The following is a 27,290-nucleotide window of genomic DNA, read 5'->3' on the forward strand; positions in this document are numbered from 1 at the left end:
TATGTCCCCATTCTGGTTTTGTCCCCTTCCTGGTATATATATGTCCTCCTCCTTGTATATATGTCCCCTTCTTGGGCCTCTCCTCATATATTTGTCTGCCGCAAAAAGAAAAAAAATTTTACTCACCCTCCCCGACTCCCACATCATGGGGCGTCCCTTTTGAGCGGCGATGTATTTCAGCTGGATATGCGCTCCCCAACGCACATCCAGCTGAAGCAAGGCAGTAGCAGAGGTAAGCAGCCCCCTCCCCCCACCCCAGCGATCTTCAGCTCACGGAGCACTTATCGTTCTCCACTAGAGGCAGTGTCCTCACCACCTCCACATTGCCTGCAGCAGTGTGATGAGGTTGCAGAGTGATGACCTCAGCACACTGGGCCGCGGGATGTCACGTCAACGCCCTGCTCTGCTCCACCATTGCTTCCACCATATGGCTAATTTGCATGCTATGGCCTAGAAGGGCTTTGCATGCAAATTAGCTGTGTGCAGTGGCTGAAGCGACACTGCTGGGCCCCTCTGCTGTGGCTGTGACTGGGGCCCATTGAAGAGGAGAAACCATCCAGAGCTCGGGGTTTAATAAAGTTAAGTAATTACCCTGGGCTTGGCAGGCCCCCTTCTTTACCGGGCCCCATACACAAGTCATAGTTGTCATGCCCTGACTGAGGCCCTCCTTCTATATAATACTAGAAGGTGGCCCGATTCTACGCATCGGGTATTCTAGAATTTACGTATTGTGTAGTTAATGTATGATTTTTGTTTATATATATATATAATATTAGATGTTGTTGTGTGTAGTTGCCAAGTGTTTGTGTAGGGCGCTGTAAATGTTCTGGGTGTTGTCTGGGTGTGCGGGGGGGGAGGGGTGAGAGCGGTGTTGTTTGTGTGTTGTGTGTGTTGCGTTGTATGTGGAGCGCTGTGTGTCTGTAGCGTTGTGTGTGTGTGGTGCTGTGTGTGTTGCGCGGTTTGTGTGGGTGTGGCTGTGGGGTGCGTGTGTGTGTTTTGGGGGGAGGTATGTTTTGTGCAATGTGTGTGTTGTGCGGTATGTGCATATATTTGTGTGTGCCGCGGTGTTTGTGTGTTGGGTGTTGTGTGTGTGTGGCGTTGTCTGTGTGGGTGTCTGTGTAGGGCAGTGTTTGTGGTTCCCAGTGTGTGTGTGGTGTGTTGTGCGGTGCATGTGTGGCGGTGTGTGTTTTGGGGGGAACTGTGCACCCCCCATCCTGGTCCACCCCCCATGCTGCACCCCCCATCGTGTTCCATCCCCCATGCTGCGCACCCCATCGTGTTCCATCCCCCATGCTGCGCACCCCATCGTGTTCCATCCCCCATGCTGCGCACCCCATCGTGTTCCATCCCCCATGCTGCGCACCCCCCATCATGCTCCATCCCCCATGCTGCGCACCCCCCATCGTGCTCCATCCCCCTTGCTGCGCACCCCCATCATGCTCCATCCCCCATGCTGCGCACCCCCCATATTGCTCCATCCCCCATGCTGCGCACCCCCCATCGTGTTTCATCCCCCCATTCTGGGCACCCCCCATCGTGCTCCACCCCCCATGCTGCACCCCTCCATCGTGCTCCATCCCTCATGCTGCACCCCCCCATCGTGCTCCATCCCCCAAGCTGCACACCCCCATCGTGTTTCATCCCCCCATTCTGAAAGGGCATCGTGTGAGGGGGCGTGGCCGAATGGGAATCGCATGTGGGGAGTGTGGCCTAGCGGGCATCGCGTGTGGGGGGCGTGGCCTAGCGGGCATTGTGTGCGGGAGCGTGGCCTAGCGGGCATCGCGTGCGGGGGGCGTGGGCTAGCGGGCATCGCGTGCGGGGGCGTGGGCTAGCGAAAATCGCATGCGGGGGACGTGGCCTAGCAGGCATCGCGTGCGGGGGGCGTGGGCTAGCGGGCATCGCGTGCGGGGGGCGTGGGCTAGCAAAAATCGCGTGCGATGGGCGTGGCCTAGCGGGCATCGCGTGCGGGGGCGTGGCCTAGCAGGCATTGCGTGCGGACGTGGCCTAGCGAAAATCGCGTGCGGGGGGCGTGGCCTAGCGGGCATCACGTGTGGGGGCGTGGCCTAGCGGGCATCGCGTGCGGGGGCGTGGCCTAGCGGGCATCGCGTGCGGGGGCGTGGCCTAACGGGTATCGTGTGCGGGGGGCAGGCCTGGCCAAACGGTTAATCCATACGGGGGGCGGGGCCAGGCCAAGCCAAGCGGCCAATCCGTGGGGGGGGCGGGGCCAGGCCGAGCCCAGCGGCCAATCCGACGGTTGTCACTGTAAGGACACAATTTTGGAGCAAGACAGACAGACAGAATAAGGCAATTATATATATATAGATACCTGCTAGTTTGTAAAATGAATGATGAGACGCTTCCTTTGTCTGTACATAGTGAAACAATTATATTGTGCCAACTATTGTACATGTTTGGAAAGTAAATGACATATTACTGCAAAGAGGCCCACCGGAGGATTCTCTTGCTCTCCTGTGGGCCAGTCCAAGCCTAAGCCCATTCCATACAAACCCTCCCAACTTATGCAGTTTATATATGGAGGATGATAGAAGAAGTGGACGAATGCCAGACAATGTACTCAATCCATCTTTACTTTCATAATTGGCACTTGCTGATCTGTTCACAACAGAGGCATAGCTAGGGGTTCAGCTTAGAGGGGGCAAAACTTCTGAATGGGTCCCTTACCAGGTAACCATATTTACAACTCTGGTGTAGCAGCCTAATAGCTTGTGTAGACAACCGTATGTTTGGTCCAAGTGCGATCCAACAAAATATTGGATCGCACTCGGACCAATGTTATCCAATGAGGCAGTCCACATGTTCAAATTTGTGCTTGGACCAAGTGGTCTGAGAAAAAAAAATTGCATCATGCGCAGACTGGTACGGTTAAGTGGAGCGGCAGGGCCGTAGTTGGCGCTCATGCTGTTCTAAGCACTTAAATTGATCACATACCTTACCAATAAATTAGACTAAAGCCTCATGCAGATGTGGCTAGAAGTATGCCAATCGCACACTTGTGCTCACATGACGGCCCGCTCTCACCACCGGCACTGGAAAACCATGACAGTGTACTGTGTGCATGCAATGAGGATTCACAAGTCTGCAGACACAGGCCATAAACAGCTGCCAATCGGCTTCATATAACCAAACGGTCGACTATCATTTAAATCGAATCTGTCACCAGGTTTTAGCCCTCTAATCTGAGAGCAACATAATGTAGGGGCAGAGATCCTGATTCCAGCGATGTGTCACTTACTGACCTGCTAAGTGTAGTTTTGATAACATTACTGATTAATCAGCAGTAGATTATCACTACAGGACTACTTGGCATGCTGCAGGTAGTCCAGAATATTCATGAGCTCGGTATGAGTGCTAGATCTGCAGCAGAGAAAACATTGATTTTATCAAAATGACAGCAAACAGCTCAGTAAGTGACACATCGCTGGAATCAGGGTCTCTGTCTATATTACACTGCTCTCAGATGGGGGAGCAAAAACCTGCTGACAGATTCCCTTTAAATGCATCAATAGTCCAGTATACAGTGCCTACAAGTAGTATTCAACCCCCTGCAGATTTAGCAGGTTTGATAAGATGCAAATAAGTTAGAGCCTGCAAACTTCAAACAAGAGCAGGATTTAGTAACAGATGCATAAATCTTACAAACCAACAAGTTATGTTGCTCAGTTAAATTTTAATAAATTTTCAACATAAAAGTGTGGGTCAATTATTATTCAACCCCTAGGTTTAATATTTTGTGGAATAACCCTTGTTTGCAATTACAGCTAATAATCGTCTTTTATAAGACCTGATCAGGCCGGCACAGGTCTCTAGAGTTATCTTGGCCCACTCCTCCATGCAGATCTTCTCCAAGTTATCTAGGTTCTTTGGGTGTCTCATGTGGACTTTAATCTTGAGCTCCTTCCACAAGTTTTCAATTGGGTTAAGGTCAGGAGACTGACTAGGCCACTGCAACACCTTGATTTTTCCCTCTTGAACCAGGCCTTGGTTTTCTTGGTTGTGTGCTTTGGGTCGTTGTCTTGTTGGAAGATGAAATGACGACCCATCTTAAGATCCTTGATGGAGGAGCGGAGGTTCTTGGCCAAAATCTCCAGGTAGGCCGTGCTATCCATCTTCCCATGCATGCGGACCAGATGGCCAGGCCCCTTGGCTGAGAAACAGCCCCACAGCATGATGCTGCCACCACCATGCTTGACTGTAGGGATGGTATTCTTGGGGTCGTATGCAGTGCCATCCAGTCTCCAAACGTAACGTGTGTGGTTGGCACCAAAGATCTCGATCTTGGTCTCATCAGACCAGAGAACCTTGAACCAGTCTGTCTCAGAGTCCTCCAAGTGATCATGAGAAAACTGTAGACGAGCCTTGACATGACGCTTTGAAAGTAAAAGTACCTTACGGGCTCGTCTGGAATGGAGACCATTGCGGTGGAGTACGTTACTTATGGTATTGACTGAAACCAATGTCCCCACTGACATGAGATCTTCCCGAAGCTTCTTCCTTGTTGTCCTTGGGTTAGCCTTGACTCTTCGGACAAGCCTGGCCTCGGCACGGCAGAAAACTTTCAAAGGCTGTCCAGGCCGTGGAAGGCTAACAGTAGTTCCATAAGCCTTCCACTTCCGGATGATGCTCCCAACAGTGGAGACAGGTAGGCCCAACTCCTTGGAAAGGGTTTTGTACCCCTTGCCAGCCTTGTGACCCTCCACGATCTTGTCTCTAATGGCCTTGGAATGCTCCTTTGTCTTTCCCATGTTGACCATGTATGAGTGCTGTTCACAAGTTTGGGGAGGGTCTTAATTAGTCAGAAAAGGCTGGAAAAAGAGATAATTAATCCAAACATTGTGCTTTGTGCCTGAAATACTTCTTAATACTTTAGGGGAACCAAACAGAATCCTGGTGGTTTGAGGGGTTAAATAATAAATGACCCTCTGAATAAATTTTTCTCAATTTAAAAAATAAAAAAAGAAATAACATTTTTTTGCTGCAGTGCATTTCACACTTCCAGGCTGATCTACAGTCCAAATGTCACAATGCCAAGTTAATTCCGAATGTGTAAACGCTAATCTGCAGGGGGTTGAATACTACTTGTAGGCACTGTAACTGCTCCCTTAGATCCAGGTACCGTATTGGTGACTTCGTCTCTGATTGGCTTTGTCTCACCCCATTCTTCTTCATCTGATCCAGATGACATTATGACTTTGGATGTACACAGCTTCTTTCCACAGACTTCAATTTTCTCTGGTTTTCCACAACATATCCCCAACATGATGCCCTAAAAAATATGAGTGTCATGATTACATTTAAATAAAAAACATCTGCACATACTGTGCACTACATAACCCTTATACTGTGCACTAAATAACCCTTATACTGTGCACCTGAAAAAATATTTCCCCCCACTATGCTCTCTGATGAAAAAGTGACCCCCCCCCACACTGTCCCCCTAATGATACATTGCCTCCACATTGTGCCTCTCATATACTACAACCACTGCACCATCCCTCCACCATGAATTATGGCCACCACACTGTCTTTCTTTATGAAGAACTAGCTGTACTACCCGGTTTCGCCCGGGTTAATAACTGTTGTTAACAAAATAGAATGTATTAACAGAAATGTATTCTGCACACAAAAACCACAAAACAAATAGATAGAAATGTAATTATTAAAAGGCAAAAACTAAGCTAATAGAAGCATTTCACAACATATATTTCAACACCACAGATATTCCACACAGATTTAACTAAATTGGCCAAGTAATGTGCTCCGTCTGTCTCTTTCCAGGTCTGTCTCTTTCCAGGTCTGTCTCTTTCCAGGTCTGTCTCTTTCCAGGTCTGTCTCTTTCACCGTCTGTATCTTTCACCGTCTGCCTATCTCTGTCTGTCTCTTTTTTTGTCTGTCTCTATCTCTCTGTCTCTTTCCCCATCTGTCTCTTTCCCAGGTCTGTCTCTTTCCCCATCTGTCTCCCCGTCTCTTTGTCTGTGTCTTTTCCTGTCTGCCTCTTTCCCTTCTGCCTGTTTCTGCCTGTCTCTGTCTGTCTCTTCCCTTGTCTGTCTCTATTTCTCTGTCTCTTTCCCCGTCTGTCTCTATCAAGGTCTGTGTCTTTCCCCATCTATCTTTGTCTGTCTCTCTGGCTGTCTCCTCCTTCCCTGTCTGCCTGTCTCTATCCCTGTCTGCATGTCTGTCTGTCTCTTTCCCCATCTGTCTCTTTCCCCATCTGTCTGTTTCCAGGTCTGTCTCTGTCTGTCTCTTTCACCGTCTGTCTCTGTCTGTCTCTTTCACTGTCTGTCTCTGTCTGTCTCTTTCATCGTTTGTCTCTGTCTGTCTCTTTCCCTGTCTGTCTCTCTGTCTGTCTCTCTATCCGTCTCCCCACCGACATCTTATTACCTCACATATAAGCTTCTTATACTATGAATGTCTTTTGTTCCTATAGCAACCAATCACAGCCCTTACTTATAACCTGTAGTTCCAGGCTCCATTTACTTTAATGGACGCATGTTGTTTGGAGAGTAACTGTAAAGCGCGGGGTTAAATTTTCCTGTCAAAACATAGTCTACAATGTTCCCTGGGTCACACGAGGTATCTGTGCAAAATTTTGTGATTGTAAATGCGACGGTGCGGATACACTTTTCGTTTCACTTTTTCCCCATTATGTAGATAGGGGGAAAATTGATTGGTAAATTGGAACACGCGGGATTAAAATTTCTCCTCACAACATAGCCTATGACGCTCTCGGGGTCCAGACGAGTGAGTGCATAATTTTGTGGCTGTAGGTGCGACGGTGCAGATGCCAATGCCGGACACACACACACACACACACACACACACACACACACACACACACTCTCAGCTTTATATATTAGATATGCATAAAACCATCCCCCTCATTAACCATGTCCTATATGCTTTCATACAAAATAATGTACCTGTGATATGAACAATGGCCTCCACATCATCCACACCTTCCATGCCCCTCCGTGAAACAGTACCCCCTCTCCATACTCTGCTCTCATTTCAAACCGTAAAGCCTTCACAATGTGCCCTCAAACTGTCCCTCGTATACTGCTCCTCTCAAACTGTGCCCTCAAATTGTCGCTCGTATACTGCTCCTCTCATACTGTGCCCTTCCATTCTCCCTCGTATACTGCTCCTCTCATACTGTGCCCTCACATTGTCCCTCGTATACTGCTCCTCTCATACTGTGCCCTCACATTGTCCCTCGTATACTGCTCCTCTCATACTGTGCCCTCACATTGTCCCTCGGAAACTGCTTCTCTCATACTGTGCCCTTACATTCTCCCTCGTATACTGCTCCTCTCATACTGTGCCCTCACATTGTCCCTCGTATACTGCTTCTCTCATACTGTGCCCTCACATTGTCCCTCGTATACTGCTCCTCTCATACTGTGCCCTTACATTCTCCCTCGTATTCTGCTCCTCTCATACTGTGCCCTTACATTCTCCCTCGTATACTGCTCCTCTCATACTGTGCCCTCACTTTGTCCTTACTACCTCCCATAATGTGCCGTCACTATATATACTGAGTGTACGCTCCTATTCCACCTCCCACACTTTACAGTAAAAGTTCTTCGCATCTACAGCTCCAAGGTGGAGCACTTACCTTGTCCCTCATCTTTACATCCTTTCTGGTGCGCCATCCCACACACCCTGCACCCCCATATCCCACACATATCATGCACCTGCATATCCCACACTGCACCCAATAGCCCACAAACTCTTCACCCCAGCCTGTACCCCCATATCACACACACTGCACCCCTATATCCCACAGACCCTGCATCTGTGGCGCTCTGGACTAGCCAGGTCATCACAGGTACTGCAACAAACACACCCCCACCCCGAGACAGGCACATCAGCCAGACACAAAAACCTTGTTGCCTCCCTCCAGGGGCTGATGCCCACACCAGGTGGGGTGGAGCCAGGCGGTTGACCCCACCCACTGAGGAGTTCACAGTCCTGGAGGCGGGAAAAGGAAGTGAGATCAGTTAGGGAAGTGCAAGTGTGAGGAGTGAAGTAGTGGTGGAGGAGTAAACTGACTGGGTCCGGGTGTGTGGCCCGGGCACTAAGAGCAAGGTTGGCAGATGGTGGTGGCTGTCTGCAGGAGAGGCGAATCAACGCGGGACCGTAGGACCAGGGTCGGGCGGTGGCCCGCCGGTACCGAACCGGGGAGCGAAGCGAAGCCAGCACACACAGGCAGGGCCTGCGGACCCCGACCAGGCTTGGAGCCGCCGAAAAGGTCAAATCCGTTAGTGACCGGAACCCCAGGGGTTTCCTAGCAGCCAAGACCCGATACCTGCGAAGACCTGCGGGCAAAAGGGCTCCTCCGGCACATATATACGCTGGGCAGCGGGTTACCGGTGGGAAGCCGCCGGAGCCGAACAAACACTAAGGTGCAGGAAAAGGCAGCCATCACCAACTGTCCAGGAGAAGCCACAGCAGCTGGCTGCGGGACCCGTCCATTCAGCCATTTGGTTTACCAGAGACTTTGCGTACATTTGTGGCTGAGTGAGTACAACCGTGCCATCTGGCACCGCGCTGCGCAGTCCAGGCGACCCTGCACCTTGCCAACCCTGCCTCCCCGTCACCTCACCGGGCCCCGGGACCACCAACCCCTACCCATGGAGGGGGAAAAAACAACATCCCAGCTGCTCCCTACCATCGCTCCCGGGATCCCCGTCACCAGCAGCGGTGGTGCCCAACCTCACCACAACCCGTGGGTGGCGTCACGGACTACATCCCCAAACCAAACCACCCCTTTCACTCACGGGCGAGGAGCGCCGCTCGAGTCCCCGGATCTGGCCCACCGCTGGAGCCACCGAGCAGCAGCAGCAGCGCCGGACCCGAGCGTTAGCGAGTGCGGCGCCCCGCCGCCCGCGACAACTTGGCGTCACGAACAGGATCTTACCGCTCTGCCGGCTGGTAGAGGTGCGCCTTGTGTTCCCCCGCCGGTGGTGTCCGGCCGGAAAATTCCAGATTCCGCCATCTTGGGCGCGAAGATTTTCCTGCTCGAGCGTCTTCCCGAGCAGTGGAGGCGCGAAAGCCGAAGCCCCGCCCCTGAAGAGGAGGTGCCGAGAAAAGACCAAGGGGGAAGCAGATGTAGAGATGGCGGCGTCCTCGGGTTGGAGCGTGGGAGCGCCCGCTACCTGAGCGTCTAAGCTCTGGAAGAACAGAGGAGGAGTAGCCTTTGAAGACTGCGGCCCGGGTGAGCTCCCCGCCGGGACCGCCGCTTAGCTGGAGCGGGAGCTGGGCCGGTTCTGCCTGAAGGTGAGGGCGCAGAGCTTGCAGCAGCTGCTGGATTGGAAGGCGGAGGTGCGCAGAATGGTTGCCATGGTGTGGGCCCGTGAGCAAGGGGCCGCTGCGGCCATGCCGCATCGCGATCAGGCCACGCAAGCTCCTGAACCAGCCTCGATTGAGTGGGAGCCGGGGTCCGGTACTGCAGCAGGAGGTCCAGAGAGAGTGCACCTGATGGAAGAGGAGGTCCCGAGCACGCTGCCCCCGTCACCGATCCCAACGGCGATCAGCGGTTCTGGACTGCACTGCCTATGGAAGGAGAACCCGATGTACCGTCCGATCCCCGATTGGGCCGACCCCCCGCGGTGGTAGCCGCCCCAAAGGCAGCGGTCCCTCCGTTACACCGTTGTCCCCGTTGGGACCATCAGTACCGTTACCCTGTTTAAGTGAATGAATGAATCAAACCGTACAAATCACCTGATTGGCTGTCCAAGAAGAAGAGCACTATCCCCGTTGGGACTGGAGTTGTCCCTGTTGTACCGTTAACCCCCACCGTGCATGAGAAACTGCTCATGGACAAGCCCGAGAACTTGCAGGGCATCCACGAACTGGTGGGATTGTAAATATGTTAGGGGTTGTTTCCGTTGCCGCCTCCGGAGAGGCAGATTTGGGGGATGGGCCTGGAGGAAAGTGATAGCCCAGGCCCGCCACTACCGCAACCGGTGGCGATCCTCCAGGGGTCAGGGGTCCCCCTGGACGTGGGGTCCCCTGAAGTGACAGCCGGGTGCGAGTCACCGTACCCGTTCCCGCTCGGGCAGCCTGGATCTGGACTGGGGTCAAGGGGTGCTGCCCACTTCTTAGGGGCAGCATCAGGGCTAGGTTGCTTGGGTGGGAGAGCGGAAGCCGTCCGTCCGTTATTATTAAAAATGTATATATATATATATGTGTTTTGCAACGCTTAAGTGACATGCCTCCCGTAAGGGAAGATTTGAAATGCATACTGTTTTGTTGTTTTTATATCTTTACAGTTAAAAATAAAAATAAAACCGGTGATGGACGGGCAGCCCGTGGACGGTCTGCATTTAACCAAGGGGGAATGTGGCGCCCTGGACTAGCCAGGTTGTCACAGGTACTGCAACACACACACCCCCACCCCGAGACAGGCACATCAGCCAGACACAAAATCCTTGTTGCCTCCCTCCAGGGGCTGATGTCCACACCAGGTGGGGTGGAGCCAGGCGGTTGGCCCCACCCACTGAGGAGTTCACAGTCCTGGAGGCGGGAAAAAGAAGTGAGATCAGTTAGGGAAGTGCAAGTGTGAGGAGTGAAGTAGTGGTGGAGGAGTAAACTGACCGGGTCCGGGTGTGTGGCCCGGGCACTAAGAGCAAGGTTGGCAGTAGCTGTCTGCAGGAGAGGCGAATAAACGCGGAACCGTAGGACCGGGGTCGGGCGGTGGCCCGCCGGTACCGAACCGGGGAGCGAAGTGAAGCCAGCACACACAGGCAGGGCCTGCAGACCCCGACCAGGCTTGGAGCCGCCGAAAAGGTCAAATCCGTTAGTGACCGGAACCCCAGGGGTTTCCTAGCAGCCAAGACCCGATAGAAGGCAACCGTCAGACCAGCAAAAGGAAATACAGCTACCGCCAAAGCTAGGATTCCAAGGGCCAGAGCCTGCGGGCAAAAGGGCTCTTCCGGCACACAAATACGCTGGGGAGCACGTTACCGGTGGGAAGCCACCGGAGCCGAACAAACACTAAGGTGCAGGAAAAGGCAGCCATCACCAACCGTCCGGGAGAAGCCACAGCAGCCGAGTGCGGGACCCGTCCATCCAGCCGTTTGGTTTACCAGAGACTTTGCGTACATTTGTTGCTGAGTGAGTACAACCGTGCCATCCGGCACCGCGCTGCGCAGTCCAGGCGACCCTGCACCTTGCCAACCCTGCCTCCCCGTCACCTCACCGGGCCCCGGGACCACCAACCCCTATCCATGGAGGGAGAAAACAACATCCCAGCTGCTCCCTACCATCGCTCCCGGGATCCCCGTCACCAGCAGTGGTGGTGCCCAACCTCACCACAAACCATGGGTGGCGTCACGGACTACATCCCCAAACCAAACCACCCCTTTCACTCACGGTCGAGGAGCGCCGCTCGAGTCCCCGGATCCGGCCCACCGCTCGAGCCACCGAGCAGCAGCAGCGCTGGACCCGAGCGTTAGCGAGCGCGGCGCCCTGCCGCCCGCGACACATCCCATACCCAACACACCCTGCGTCCCTATATTTCACACAGCCTGTATCCCAAATTACCCCTCTCTCAAACACCCTGAACCCCCATATTCCACACACCCTGCATCCAGGGCCGGCGTCAGCATCGACACACACAGGCAAATGCCGGGGCCCTAGACAGCTGGGGTTAGCCCACTTGCTGTCTTCAGTCCTGCAAGCCCTGGGCTGAGTTCCAGGGACTGCAATGCTTGGGCTGGCAGCTGCACTATCCCACAACCTGGATAGTGCGGTTGCTGACCCTTTAATCCACACTAGCACACAGCATTCATTATTGAATGCTACATGCACCTCCTGCACTGAAGTTCATCTGTGGGCGGAGCTACCGCGCAGTGTGCTCAAGTCTCACATATGGGGAGGAGCCACAGCGCAGCTCCAGCCAGCATCCCCCAGCAGACTGAGCACAGCATATGTCCTCCCACACTGTATGCCGCCTCCACCTCAGCTGTATGTTCTACCCCCGATGTGTATGGGGCCCCCCCTTCTGAGCTGTATATTCCATCCCCTCATCTGTATGTGCCCCCTCTCCTGAGCTGTATGGGCCCTGTCAGAGCAGTAGGTGGGCCTTCTTGAGCTGTATGGGACTGCCAGAGCCGTATGCACTGCCACCTCAGAGCTGTATCCCACCCACTCCAGTAATGTGTATGCCCCCAGAGTTGTATACTACCCCAGTAACATCTATGCCCCACAGAAATATGTATGCACCTCAGTAACATGTATGCCCCCAAGTAATGTCTATGCCCCCAGCCCCTCCTGTCATTTATATACTGTATTCCCCTGCCCCTCCTGTGATGTATATACTGTAGCCCTAGTGTCGTGGGCGGAGGAGGGGACGCTGCGCTCTCCCACTGCTCGGGTCCGGCCGCCGCTGCTGCTGCGGCCTGCTGCTGCTCGGTGGCTCGAGCGATGGGCCGGATCCCGGGGACTCGAGCGGCGCTCCTCGCCCGTGAGTGAAAAGGGGGGTTTTTGGTTGTTGGGGTGGATTGTTTATTGTCCGTGACGCCACCCACGGCTGTGGTAATTGTGTGGACACCACCGCTGCTCTGTATGGGGATCCCGGGAGCGGTGACAGGGAGCAGCAAAGTTGTTAGTTCTCCCCTCCGTGGGTAGGGGGTGGCTGTCCCGGGGCCCAGTGATGAGGTGGGGGGATGATGGATGGCAGGGCCGGTGCAGGGCTTGGTAGGGTGCAGGGACGCGGGGGCAGCGCTGTGCCTCACGGCACTGTGGTACTCACTCAGCCTGAGACGGTGACACAGTTCTCGGTAAAACGCACGGCTGGAAAGACGGTTCCCACGGACGGCTGCTATTGCTTCTCCCCGATAGTTGACGGTGACGGTCTCTGTCCCTGCACCTATGTCTATGTTGGTAGCGATGGGTTCCCACCGGTAACCCGCTCCCCGGCTTGGATATGGGCCGGAGGAGCCCCTCTTTGCCCGCAGGCGCTGGCCCTGAAAAACTGGTGCCCCGGCGGTGGCGGTGTCTCTCCTCTACGGTCGGACTGTTGCCTTCAATCAGGACTTAGTTGTTTGGAGACCCAGGAGGTCCCCCCCACTGACGGATTTGGCAAATTCACGGCGATCCCTAGCCTTGCCGGGATCCGAAAGGCCCCTGCCAATGGTGCTGGCTTCTCTTCGTATACCGCTCCGGTACCGCCGGGCCACCACCCGTCCACTGTCCTTTCGGCAACCTCCGATCAGCCTCTCCTGCAGACAGTCACCGCCGTCTGCTGACCTTGCTGTCTCAGTCCGGGGCACACACCCGGGCCAACTTCAGGCTCTAAAACTGTCACTTTCTCTTCGACTTTCTACTGCACTTCACTTCTTTCCCTCCTTCTACTTTGAACTCCAAACTTAATCTGCCTGGTTTTCCCGCCTCCAGGACTGTGAACTCCTTGGAGGGTGGAGACCAACCGCCTGGCTCCACCCCCTGGTGTGGACATCAGCCCCTGGAGGAAGGCAACAAGGATTTTAGGGTAGCTTCGGTGTACCTATCCGGGGTGTAGGGTGTGGTGGTGTCATGACCTGTGACCCCTGGCTTGCCCAGGGCGTCACACTAGCCCCTCCTGTGATGTATATACAGCTGTGTCAGTGTGCACTGTGCATGGCCTTGTCTGTTAGTGACATCATGCACTGCAGCACAGCCACATACCCAGGAGGAGATGGACGGAGACAAGCAGGGAGGTGAATGAGGCTGTTGCCAGCTTCTCCTTATTAATAATATCTCTAATGTGTCTGTGTGTGCGTGTATGATGTGTATCTATGTATGTCAGTGTGTTTGACTGTGTCTAGATTTATGTCTGTTTATATGTATTTTTCTTACTTTCTCTTTAAATACGGTATTTTTCGTTTCATAAAACGCACCAGATTATAAGATGCTCCCCAAATTTGGAGTAAAAAAAAAATATATATGGGGTCTGTATTATAATCTGGTGGTGTCTTACCAGGGAGGGGGGCTGGCAGAGGAGCGGGGGTCACAGGAGGCAGGGGCGGTAGTGGAGTACGGCGATGCTGTGAGTGGTACAGAGGGGGGCCCAGATACTCACTGCATGGCAGAAAGCCATGGAACCCATAGGGTGTAGGGGCGACATGACAGCCCGGAGGGTAGGGAGTTGATGGGGTTAAACAGTGTTGGTTCGTTTAACAATGAGGAAAAGAAGGTGATTGGTTAGGGGGTGGAGTGTGGTGGAAGGAAAGGAGGGAGCTTTATGGTGTATATAATAGTAGGTGGGAGTCCATTACCTCCTCTTGCATTTCCTGGATGGTCTTTTGGGGAAGGTGGGGGTGAGGAGGACAACGTGAGAGCCCCCACTCCCGTGGGGACCCTCCGCAGCTGGGTGGGCAGCGGTAGCTTGCAGCGCCCGCTCTGGCTGTCGGGAGGAATCTCCTGCAGGGCCGCGACGGCCGAAAAGGGGGCGTGTCCAGCCCGGGGGCCTACTTCCGGTGTGAGGCCTCAGGCTGGATTTTTTGAGCGATGCGGCCGCTCCCGGCAGGGAGCGCGCCCAGCGGCGGTGGATGGACAACACCCCCCCCTCCCTCCGCGGGGGGGCGGAGGACGGCTGCCTACAGGGTCACCTCACCTGTGTGGCTTGGATTATTGGGACCGGAGGACTGGGCGCAGAAGGCGGCGGCGAGGAGGAGACAGGAGGCGCCTGCAGGGTCACCTCACCTGTGTGGCTGGATTATCGGGACCGGAGGACTGGGCGCAGTAGGCGGCGGCGAGGAGGAGACAGGAGGCGCCTGCAGGGTCACCTCACCTGTGTGGCTGGATTATCGGGACCGGAGGACTGGGCGCAGTAGGCGGCGGCGAGGAGGAGACAGGAGGCGCCTGCAGGGTCACCTCACCTGTGTGGCTGGATCATCGGGACCGGAGGACTGGGCGCAGCAGGTGGCGACGAGGAGGAGACAGGAGGCCTGCTGTCTATCCTGGAGCAGGCATTGGGACAAGGGTGCAGCTCTCATCAGTAGCGGCTTCCCCCAGGAGGGGAGCGCCCAGCATTGTGGAGGCGACAATCGGCTCAAACAGGGCATGTGGACACGGTGCTCCTGGCGTCAGTGGGCGAACCCGGCGGGCATTCGGTGCCTGCAGCTTGAGGGACTGTCCCGGGATCAGCGACGGACGACTGGCGAAAAGGACGGTGACGGCTGATCTGAGGGCGTCCTCTGGAGGCAGCCTGGCGCGGTAATCAATTTAAGTTTCAGCCTTTTTGTAGTGGTGGGGGGACAGTCGCTGTAGTGGAGTAGTGTCTGGAGATATGGGTAGCAGCTGGGGGGGTTTGGAGCATGTGGTTAGTTCATAGGTCGGTTGGTTGTTCTGGAGGCCAGGGGCAGAGTTACGGACGGGGTGGTCTCATGGCAGCGGGGCCGTGAGGGTGCAGGTGGCGTCAGGTCCGGTGGTTACAGTTGCAGGTTGGGGATGGCGAGGTTCTGCGTTTACCGCAGTTTAGGTCTTGTGAGACTTGGTTAAGGGGGCTGATGATTGCGGCACATGTGAGCGGGTGAGACGGCGCAGTTATTGAAGGTTTGCTGGGGTGTTTCATTATTAATCTTCTGATGCATGGTGGTTCTTATTGGATGAATTATGGTGGGTAAGGTAAAGGTGCGAGGGGTCCCGCGGTACGGTGTGTTCGAGGAGTTTTCAGGGGGCTTTTGTGAGTGATGTGTAGGTGCGGGGCCCCGGTATGGCGCGAGGGTTGCTGTGGATAAGTGAATAAAGGAGAGCGGAAATGTAGGAGAAGGTGAAGTGTTGGTTGCTGTAATGGGTTTGTAGGTTTGCAACCGCATCAATGGTAACATGGGGTTAATTTGTGGCTAGTCAGCATGTTATCCCATTGTGGAGGTTGGTGCTGGGAGGAATGTTGAGTCCAGCGTGACTGAATTGGTGTTAATGTAGGTGCTGGGCAGCTTTGGGCTGCTGTGGGTGAACTCGGTTAATCAGCAATGGTGGGCTGCGGACGGAATAATGGAGTTCTTCGGATAGCCGTGATTACGGGAGGGGACTATGCGAGTTATGGTTTGGACTAGAGGATTGGGTACTTGTGGTGCATAGAGTGTAAGTCGGATAGCTTAGGGTCATCTGGTATTATTGGGTGTTTTGCATGGGTGGACTCCTGGCATCTGTGGGCTGGTGGAGTCTATTTAATATTCATATACAATTTAAAAAAAAAAAAAAAAAAAGGAATGCTTGGCCCGGTGGTAGGTATGGGCATCTGGGTAAGGGTTTGCTTAGGGAGTCGTGGTGCTCCGGTCTCACGGCACGAAGGTATTTGGTTTGAAGGTGCAGTTGTGCGTTACGGGAAAATGGTGGTACGCCCCACGGTGGTCGGCTTTGAGCGGATACTATGGTGTGGCCAAGGTTTTAATTTATCTTGGGGTGTAATATGAGAGCTCAAAGGGGGTTGCGTGTCACAAGGTTTTCCTTGAGATCGAAAGGCCCGGACATGGTGTTTGGTAAAGTTGTGTCTCCTGATGGCCATAGTTGCATATGGAGTCAATCGGGCCAGTGGTGTGGCTGCAATTATCCGGTGGGCATTGTAGTACAGGGAGCTTGTCGTGGTCCAGTTTGCAGAGGCAAGCGGACTATGCATTATGGTTGGAGGTGTTGTTGGGGACCTTGGGATCGAAGGTAATGCTTCAATATCTTCGACTCAGTAAGGGGTACAGGGCGATGGTTGCGGTTGTTTTGTTTTTTGAGGCCGTGTTAATTTTGGGGTGGAGCATGGTTCCGTTAGGCCGTGTGGGCCTCGTTGAAATTAAGTGGGCCTGATTTCGGATGAAGAAGGTCCATTAGTGTGGTAGTTGAGTATGTGGGAAGATTTTGGGATTTTCTGGGGAAGACAGCTCGAGCCTCTGTTGTTGTCAGAGGGTGTGATGGCGGAATAAATCGGTCAGGGGAGACCAGTAGTGATATTTGGCTCTGGGGAAGCTGCAAGGTCAGCTGTAGGGGAAATTTCAAGGCTATGGATTGCAGTCGTTTTACAGCGGGGTTTCACTTTAGCGGTTTCCTGGGAGAACTAGGTTTGGGGTGCGAAGTGACCCAGTAGCATAAGCAGTGTGAGTGTCATCCTGTTGTTGTATCTCAACCCCAGTGGTGGTTTAATTCAGTTGGAGACAGGAGGAGGACTGACTGTACAGGGTGACTGTACAGTGGTTCTTTGGTCGGTACTGGGGAGGACGATGGTACAGTCGGTACTGCATTTAATTGGTTATAATAAGGCCAGCGGGGCATGGTGTGGATTCCGGTATAGTTTGGGAGCTTGTGGCATGGTGGGCCTGAGTGGCCGTCAGAGGGACCCGGTGGCTCCTGCCACCAAGGATCAGGGGAGTGCGGTGCAGTAAGGTGGACTGGGTACGCTGGATGGTGCATATATTGGATGCTCAGAGTTTAAGTGATAGATGGAAAGGTTTTAATGGTTGGTTTGGCTTGCAAGTTGGGGGAGCAAGCGTTGGGTGTGTGGGGGTCCAGGCCACGCAAGGTGTCACGTGGCCTGTTCTGTGGCGTGGGTAGGTCTGGTCCAGAGGCGGTTTAACGGATAATGTTATTTGATTGGAGAGTCACTTGTAGGATATAGTGGCTCCGGTTACAAGGATCTTGCAGGCATGGGTCCTGCAAGGTGGGGGGTATTGATCCGTAGGTGATTCATACCTCATCTCCGGCCCGGTGTGTGTTGCGGCCAGGGATCATGTTTTGGTGGTGGAAGGTGGTTTCTGGACCGGGCCTACCCAGGGTTACGTATTGTATTACGTACTGTATTATTATTATGGTATTACCTATTGTTAAATGTTGGGGACGCCCGTTGGACGGCGCCCCCTTGTGTTAGTGTGTAAACAATAGGCAATAAAGGGCTGCTGTGGCCATTTTTTACCAAGTCGCAAGCAGTGTCCGTGTATTATTGATACCGGGTAAGGGTAATTGGGAATAATATAGGAATCAACGACCGGAAAATCCCTCCTGGAAATGTCAAGAAAGCCATGGAACCCATAGGGTGTAGGGGCGACATGACAGCCCGGAGGGTAGGGAGTTGATGGGGTTAAACAGTGTTGGTTCGTTTAACAATGAGGAAAAGAAGGTGATTGGTTAGGGGGTGGAGTGTGGTGGAAGGAAAGGAGGGAGCTTTATGGTGTATATAATAGGAGGTGGGAGTCCATTACCTCCTCTTGCATTTCCTGGATGACAGCTTCCCACCCACCCTCCCTTCTATTGTGTATTGTTATTATTGGTGTGTTTATATGCATGTATAGTTATTCAATTTTTAGAGCCATTACAACAAAAAAAAAAAAAATGAGAAAAGAAAGGATTGGAGGAAGTGTCGTGTATAAAATAATAATAATAAAAAAAAAAAAAACGAAACAAAAGAGATTTCTATGTGGATTGTGATGTATATTGTCATTTGGGATTCTTGGAAGTGGGTGAATAAGATGGGGGTAATGTGGGAATATATGTATATGTATATGATGTGTATGATGTATATGTGTATGGTCAGCATAAATAATGGTGATTATGTTCTTTGTCACAGCAGCGGGGGTAGGTCTGGTCCAGAGGAGCTCTAATTGTTACTGGTGTTTGGATGGAGAGCCACTGGGGACGGTACAGTGGCTCCGGTTACTGGTGACCTGCAGGTACAAGGTTGTCTGCAGGGAGGAGGTGTTGCTCCGTTGGTGATCAATGCCTTATATATGGGTCAGGGTTGTTGCCAAGGATTATATATTAAGGAGTTGATGGTTGCCAGGGAGTCACAGGTGGCTATAGTGCCCCAGGTGATAGGTAATTGAAAGTACGGGAGTTTTTGGTTTGGGTAAGGGTATTACTCCTTTGGTGACTTTTACCTCATTTAAATATGGGACCATTGTTATGGTCAGTGATCCATTTTGGTGAAATGGTAATCGCAGGAGGAGTCACTGGTTGGGGTCATGGTTCTGGATCCAAGTGCAGTGTAAGCACGTGGTTCTGCAAGGCATAGGGGTTTCGATCCGTAGGTGATTAATACCTCTTATCTCTGGGCTGGTTGCAGCTCGGGGATGTTGTTGGATTAAAGTCGCTAACGGGCTTTAAGGTTTTTGAGGTCACAGTTACTGTTATGCACATGGGGGATTGATCCGTAGGTGATTGATGCCTCATATCTCTGGGCTGGAGGTTGCAGCCGGGGATAATATTGAGTTGGAGGTAAAGAAGAATGTAAGGTTTTGAGACACGGTTGATACTTGATGCTACTTGGGGGGGTTTTAATCCATAGGTGATTAATGCCCCCATCTCTGGGTCGGTGTGTTGCGGCCAGGGATCGTGTTTTTCTGACGGTTTGTGTGATTGAAGAGTCACTTACGGAATACAGTGGCTTTGGTTACAGGGATCTTACAGGCATGGGGTCCTGCAAGGTTGGGGTATTGATCCGTAGGTGATTAATGCCTCGTATCTCTGGGTCGGTGTGTTGCGGCCAGGGATCGTGTTTTTCTGACGGTTTGTGTGATTGAAGAGTCACTTGCGGAATACAGTGGCTTTGGTTACAGGGATCTTACAGGCATGGGGTCCTGCAAGGTTGGGGTATTGATCCGTAGGTGATTAATGCCTCGTATCTCTGGGTCGGTGTGTTGCGGCCAGGGATTGTGTTCTGGTGGTGCAGTATGGCTTCTGGACCGGACTTATGGCGGGGGTAGGTCTGGTCCAGAGGCGGTTTAACGGATAATGTTATTTGATTGGAGAGTCACTTGTAGGATATAGTGGCTCCGGTTACAAGGATCTTGCAGGCATGGGTCCTGCAAGGTGGGGGGTATTGATCCGTAGGTGATTCATACCTCATCTCCGGCCCGGTGTGTGTTGCGGCCAGGGATCATGTTTTGGTGGTGGAAGGTGGTTTCTGGACCGGGCCTACCCAGCGTTACGTATTGTATTACGTACTGTATTATTATTATGGTATTACCTATTGTTAAATGTTGGGGACGCCCGTTGGACGGCGCCCCCTTGTGTTAGTGTGTAAACAATAGGCAATAAAGGGCTGCTGTGGCCATTTTTTACCAAGTCGCAAGCAGTGTCCGTGTATTATTGATACCGGCTAAGGGTAATTGGGAATAATATAGGAATCAACGACCGGAAAATCCCTCCTGGAAATGTCATGCTCTGTGCTTGGTGGCTCTACTCTGTGTGGGGCTGCTCTGTGCGGCAAGGCACCAGCCATTCTGAAGATGTTGGCGGTGAGGGCTTCTTCAAATAATGGCGGCTGGAGCCCGCCCGTGCGCATATGATAGCTTGAGCTGAGAGCTCCATCTCCACACGAGCTGACTCTCATTATTTGAAGAAGCCCTCACCGCCAACATCTTCAGAATGGCAGGTACCTTACCACCCGCCGCGCAGAGCAGCCCCGCACAGAGCAGAGCCACCCTGCAGAGCAGAGAGAGACGCACAGAGCCGAGCCCCTCCGCGCCACACAATGCAGAGCGAGCTGCACAGAGCAGCCCCACGCCGAACAGAGCAGCCCCGCACCGAGCAGAGGAGCCGCGCGCCGCACAAAGCAGAGCCATGGCGAGTAGAACAGTCCCAAGCAGAGCAAGATGCACAGAGCTGCGCCCCGCCGCGCCACACAATGCAGAGCGAGCCACAGGGAGCAGCCCTGCACCGAGCAGAGCAACCCCCTACAGAGCAGAACCGCGCTGCATAGAGCAGAACCGCGTCGAGCAGAGCAGAGCAGCCCCGCATAGAGCAGAGCCGTGTGGAGCAGAACAGTCCCGCACAGAGCAGAGCTGCCCTGCAGAGCAGGGCGAGCGGCACAGAGCTGTGCCCCGCTGCGCCAAACAATGCAGAGCGAGCCACAGAGAGCAGCCCTGCACCGAGCAGAGCAACCCCCTACAGAGCAGAACCGCGCTGCACAGAGCAGAGCCGCGGCGAGTAAAACAGTTCTGCACAGAGCTGGGCCGTCCTGCAGAGCAGAGCGAGCCGCACAGAGCCGAGCCCCACATAGAGCAGAACCGCGCTGCACAGAGCAGAGCTGCAGCTAGCAGAGCAGCCCCGCACAGAGCAGAGCCACCCCGCAAAGAGCAGAGTCGCGCTGCAGAGCAAGACATGCTGCACAATGCAGAGCGAGCCACACAGAGCAGAGCCACGCTGCCTGAGGCCCAGAGCAGAGCCGCCTTGCACAGAGCAGAGCCACACAATGCAGAGCGAGACACACAGGGCAGCGCCGGCAGCACGGCGCACAGCATTGCCCCTGCCTCTTGCTACCCCTCTCACCCTACCCGGTAAGCTACATTTGCATTATAAGATGCACCCCTCATTTTCCTCCCAAAATTTTCTTTCAAATTTTCATTCTCCTGTTATAATTTGAAAAATACGGTATGTATATGTATGTATGTGTATGTATCTGTGTATGTGTGTGTGTCTACGTGTGGATGGGGCCCACTGAAACTCTTTCCCTGGGGCCCACAAAAAACACTTGGAACCAGCCCAGCCTGCATCCCTATGTGTCACACAGCCTGTACCCCTACTTACCCCTCTCTAAAACACCCTGCACCCCTTCACACCACTTTGTCACAGTCTGCAGCCCTCATATGCCACTCACCCTGCACCACCTCTTCCCTCATTACCGGTCATTCATTCCCATCTCCTACAGGAATCAATATCTATTATCTACTGATGCTTTCTGACCGGCAACTGTGGCTCCTCCCACTTGGTCACATGGGCATGACATCATCGCAGGTCCTATCTACACCACTAGAATGTATTTTCATCACCCGGGCAAGAGATTCTGCTCTGCCCCTGCAGCAACTCACAGGTCATAAGCTCCTAGTGGGCCCCCTCTGAGTACGGGGCCCAGGGCCACTGCCCCCTCTGCTCCATCCCCCCCGGTTGCTACGCTATTGGTTCACATCAATCTTTGATTAAAGATTTTGGAATGCCATAAAATCTAACTCCAGTTCATTTATTTTTTTTTTTTATTACAGTACCAATTCAGTATCCAATAACATGGACCGACATTGAGAAAAGTGAATATCAGGAAGTAATACTTAAGGAGACATCTCCCGAATATAAAGAAGTCAAAGAAAAATTCTTCAAAACATTATTAGGGAAGAAATATAACATTACGGAGGTTATTATTACCCATTATTTTATACTGTACTGAAATACAGTACACTCAGCCGTCATGGTTAGGACGCTAGAAATAAAGTGAATCTTCTGTGTCACTTCTAGATTTAGACACGGTCTACAATGTCTGTGCCTATAGATGAGCACCAATCATCTGATGTGCATCTGGCTCTCAAATTACATTAGACTGTTAAATTTCAAAGTGCTATACAGTATGTCTGTCCATTTCATTTTCATAAATACATTTTTGCAATTGGGCTTCATAAAAATATTTGCACAAGTTGCCTTTTACAGCCTCTATGTGGCACTGTCTATTGCTATGAGAAAGGGCGTGCACACTGTAAAAAGCGAGGCGCTAGTAGTTGGGTTATTAACCCCTTGAAATATAATCAAATACACTGCACACTCTAAGGGATGCTTTACACGCTGTGACATCACTAGCATTTGCTGGCGATGTCGAGCGCGATTGCACCCGCCCCCTTCGTACGGCCGATATCTGGTCATCGCTGCCGTAGCGAACATTATCGCTACGGCAGCATCACACGCACATACCTTCTCTGCGACGTCTCTGTGGCCGGCGAACCGCCTCCTTTCTAAGGGGGTGGTTCGTTCAGCGTCACAATGACGTCACAGCAGCGTCACTGAACCGCCGCCCAATAGAAAAGGAGGGGAGGAGATGAGCGGCCGGAAGATGCCGCCCACCTCCTTCCTTCCTCCTTTTCCGGTGGACGCAGGTATGGAGATGTTTGTCGTTCCAGCGGCGTCACACACAGCGATGTATGCTGCCGCAGGAACGACAAACAACATCGTACCTGCAGCAGCACCGATATTATGGAAAAGAACGATGTGTACCCTTAGGGGTACTTTACAGGCTGTGACATCGCTGCCAATATGTCGTCGGGGTCACATCGTTAGTGCCGCACATCCGGCGCCGGTAGCGACATCGCAGCGTGTGACACAAATGAGCGACGATCAACGAGCGCAAAAACATGCAAAATCGTTGCTCGTTGACACGTCGTTCATTTCCATAATATCGGTGCTGCTGCAGGTACGATGTTGTTTGTCGTTCCTGCGGCAGCATACATCGTTGTGTGTGACGCCGCTGGAATGACAAACATCTCCTTACCTGCGTCCACCGGAAAAGGAGGAAGGAAGGAGGTTGACGGCATGTTCCGGCTGCTCATCTCCTCCCCTCCTTTTCTATTGGGCGGCGGTTCAGTGACGCTGCTGTGACGTCGCTGTGACGCTGAACGAACCGCCCCCTTAGAAAGGAGGCGGTCCGCCGGCCACAGCGACGTCGCAGAGCAGATATGTGCGTGTGACGCTGCCGTAGCGATAATGTTCGCTACGGCAGCGATCACCACATATCTGCCGTACGACGGGGGCGGGTGCAATCGTGCTCGACATCGCCAGCAAATGCTAGCGATGTCGCAGCGTGTAAACCCGGCTTAAATCTGTTGATTAATGACATTTTTTTAATTTTTTATTACTATATGAAAAAGATCCAAAAACCGTGCAAGGGAGATGAACAACAATGGACAGATGTTTACTCTGACGTTTCAACCAGAATGGCCTTGATCACAGAGTGTACTGTCGTTGGTGGTTCGATGTATTATGGATCTATGATGGGCAGATAGGTCCCAAAAGGGTTAACTGTCATCAGTAGTTCAGTGTCACTAAGGTATGAATATGCAGATGGCCCTGAAGGGGTTAACCGTGTCAACGTGTTTGCCGACACTCCCGTGCCTTTGCTCTGTGTAGTGGCACTGTCTGTTAAAATGAGAATCTGGCAGTGAGCTCTTTCTGAGTTTATAACTTTTATTTGAGAGAAACTTGGAAGAATGAAAAGTAGAATTAAAATCTTTCTCATCAGAACAAGCTCACTGACGGATTCTCAGCTAACTCATTCTGCAGCCGGTAATAGACAGTGCAACATAGAGGATATAAAACATAAACATGGGAAAAAAAATATTGGAACAAGACTGCAAAAGCTATTTTAGCTAATATGTGTGTACCACCCCGTGCTCGGATCCGGACCTGCTGGTGGGTGGCTGGAGTGTCTCCGGACCCGCGTGTCCTGCGGTCACTTCAATCAAAAGGGGATTTGTGGTTTGGGGGCTTAGATGCACGGCTGGAGCCGTGTTTAAGTTTGTGATGCTACTCACAGGTTGTGGTGAAGGTGGACACCACCGCTGCAGTTATGGGGAACTCAGGGGAGATGTTGCGCAGCAAGTTGTTAACCCCTCCGTGGGTAGGGATGGTTGCACCGGGACCCGTTGGTGGAGTTGGGCGGTGCAGGGAGATGGCCGGCCAGAGGGCACTGATGTACCCACTATTAGTAAACACACGAGTCTCTGGTAAACCAATGTGATGGTGGTCGGTGCCCGTAGCCGGCTGCAGTCTGGTCCCCCACCTGGTTGGTGGTCTCTGTCTTTCTCCCGCACCTGTTTTGTGATGGTGGACTACCTGCGCTTGCAACTTCAGGAGTCTGCTCCCTGGCTTGTGGTTGCCTAAGGAGCCCTTTGCCCGCAGACGCTGGCCCGTGGGATCTCTGTGTCGTGGCGGTGGCTTTCCATCCCCCTCGTTGGGCTGTTGTCTTCAGTCGGGACTTTGGGTGGGACAGGACCTATAGTCCTGGCCGCAATCAGTTAATTAGCTAGCCCCGAGTAGCTTCTGGAACTAGCTTCAGGGTCTGAGTACCCCCTTTGTGCTCCGGTTTCCGAGTCGGTTCACCGGGTCGGTACCGGCGGGCCACTACCCTGTCCCGCTCCACCTCGGTTCCACCGAGCCGTCTTCCCGGCTCTTGCAGACAGAGGCCTCCGTATGCCTCCTAGCCAAAGGTGCCCGGGCTCCTACCCTGGCACCTGTCAGTCTGCTACAGGCCTGTCACACAGGCCTCACCTCCTCCATTGAAACTCAAACTGCACTACTGTCTTTTCCCGCCTCAGGCCATCCGAACTCCTCGGTGGGCATGTCCAACCGCCTGGCTACGCCCCCTGGTGTGTCCATCAAGCCATGGGGGAGGTGACTAGGGTTTTTATGTTTGGCTGTTGTCACCTTGTTAGGGGACTGGTGTAATGTGGGGCCCTATCTGTGACTACCTAGCCCTGCCAGGGCGTCACACTCCCCCTTGGTTAACCACAGACCGTCCGCGGGCTGTCCGACCACCACCGTTTATTTTTCTTGAACTGGAAGAAGATAAAACATATTTACAAGTATAATAACATTTATACAATTTTCAAGCATGCTTAGTTTTCTTCCCTTGCGGGAGGCATTTTACTTCAACATTGCACAACACTTTTATTAACCAGGAACGGGACGGGATCGGGTCCTTTCCATTTTTCCCACCCAAGCAAACCTAGCCCTAATGCTGCCTCTAAAAACCAGGTCAGCACCCCTTTTCCCCAGTCCAGGAAACAGGTTTGGGTCCGGGTGTTGCCCACATGGGCCGGGTAACAGGTCCTTACCCGGCAGTCTCTCAGAGGCCCCCTGACCCGGTGGGTAGTCACCGGTTTCCTTGGTGACGGGACCCCGGCCCCCTCTGCCGCAGGTCCTTCCTCCAACCAGCCTCTCCGGAGACTGTAGGACATGAAAAAGGGTGGTCAGGGACTATTTACAAGGCCCAATAGTTTTTGGGTTGGCCTGCAAGTTCTCGGCCTTGTCTCTATTTAAATGGGGGAAGAACAACGGGAAATCAACAAAGTCCCAATGGGGACGGGCAGGATGGTAGCCGGGAACGGCTACCTTTTTCATTTTCTTTTTAATCAGGTGAGAATCTCGGGTGATTGGCATTCATTCATACATCTATTTACATAATCAACATGCAACACCCCTAGATTGCGGTCTCCACGTATCTAAGCGGGGGCTTACCTAGATTAGGGCGTGTGGACCTCCGGGGCCCAATATTCTCAGGTGGAGGCAATGGGGGAGAGGGGACGATCGGTCCCTCTTCCCGAGTGTCAGGTATGGCGGGTAGAGACCTGCGGGGGCGTGGTGTAGGTGCATCCCTGGGCGCTTGCTCGGGTGGCTCGCTGGCGGGCGTCTCTGGCTCCATTTCTTCCACGGGTTGTGGGAACATTATCACTGGAACAATCACCGCGCCATTCTGCATAGGCCAGTCAGCTAGAAAGTCACCCATTACTGTATGGATCACCTTTTTCTTCTTTTCCACGCTCGCCATGGGAACGGGAACCTCGTTTATCAGCTTCAGGGGACCCGGGCATCTCTTCAGGTGGTCCCTGGAAACAGTGGCTGTGGTCTTCTTCTGGTCGCCACTAATCAGGTATGTCTTCTCATTCTCCCATCCGGTAGACTGTATGACGTAGGGGGTCCTTTCCCATTGATCGTCGAGCTTGTGCGTCCTCCTTTTACGCCTCAGCACCACATCTCCAGGTCCGAAAGGGGCAGCCTGAGCCCGCTTGTTGAAGCGCTGTTCTTGCCTCTCCCAGCTTTGACGCAGATTCCTTTCCACATACTCTTGGATCTGTCGGTACTGCATCTGTCACTTGGCATCCCAATTGGCAGTGGGGGGGGAGAGTCTCAGGTACCTCTACGTCCATTTCTAGGTCCACTGGCAGACGCCCCGGCCGGGTCCTCATCAGGTACGCAGGTGTGCACTTGGTGGAGCTGCAGGGGATGTTATTGTACATGTCCACCAAGTCGGGCAGCTTCTCGGGCCACAGATTCCGTTCTTCCAGGGGTAGTGTCTTGAGGAAATTAAGGACCAGATGCTTCATTTTCTCTTTTTCTTCTTGCACCCATACAAGTGGCAGAACTCCTGATCCGTGAGCACCTTCTCCGGGTAGCCATGTGGCCGGCAAAAGTAGGCCTGGAAGGCCCTGGCTGCAGTGCGGCCTGTTAAATCTTTGACGGGGACAACCACCATGAATCTGGAGTAGTGGTCTACAATGGTCAGGGTGTAGGTTTACCCGCTCCGACTGGGCATGAGCTTGACATGGTCCGAAGCGACCAACTCCAATGGCTGGTGGGTGACAATTGGCTGTACTGGGGCCTTCTGACTGGTTTCGTCCCATCTTCTCAGCATACAGGGACCACACTCTCGGCACCAGGCTTCCACGGACTCCCGCATCCCACTCCAGTAGAAGCGCTCCCTCAACAGCATCTCCAGCTTCTTCCAGCCAAAGTGTCCTGCGCCGTCATGGTAGGCCTGCAGGACCTTGGGT

The 27,290-nt window shown here is 53.1% G+C and overlaps 1 protein-coding gene across 1 annotated transcript in view; it reads left to right on the top strand.

Moving 5' to 3' along the window:
• Window positions 1-27,290, top strand: part of LOC142246609 (protein mono-ADP-ribosyltransferase PARP15-like) — a 331,278-nt gene that overhangs the window by 246,827 nt on the left and 57,161 nt on the right. The window contains exon 10 of the mRNA XM_075319679.1: window positions 21,966-22,111. Coding sequence (XP_075175794.1) covers window positions 21,966-22,111 — 146 coding nt within the window. The remainder of the gene's footprint in view (window positions 1-21,965; window positions 22,112-27,290) is intronic.

The sequence above is a fragment of the Anomaloglossus baeobatrachus genome, chromosome 7 (genome assembly GCF_048569485.1).
Source record: "Anomaloglossus baeobatrachus isolate aAnoBae1 chromosome 7, aAnoBae1.hap1, whole genome shotgun sequence".
In the NCBI taxonomy this organism is placed as follows: Eukaryota; Metazoa; Chordata; class Amphibia; order Anura; family Aromobatidae; genus Anomaloglossus; species Anomaloglossus baeobatrachus.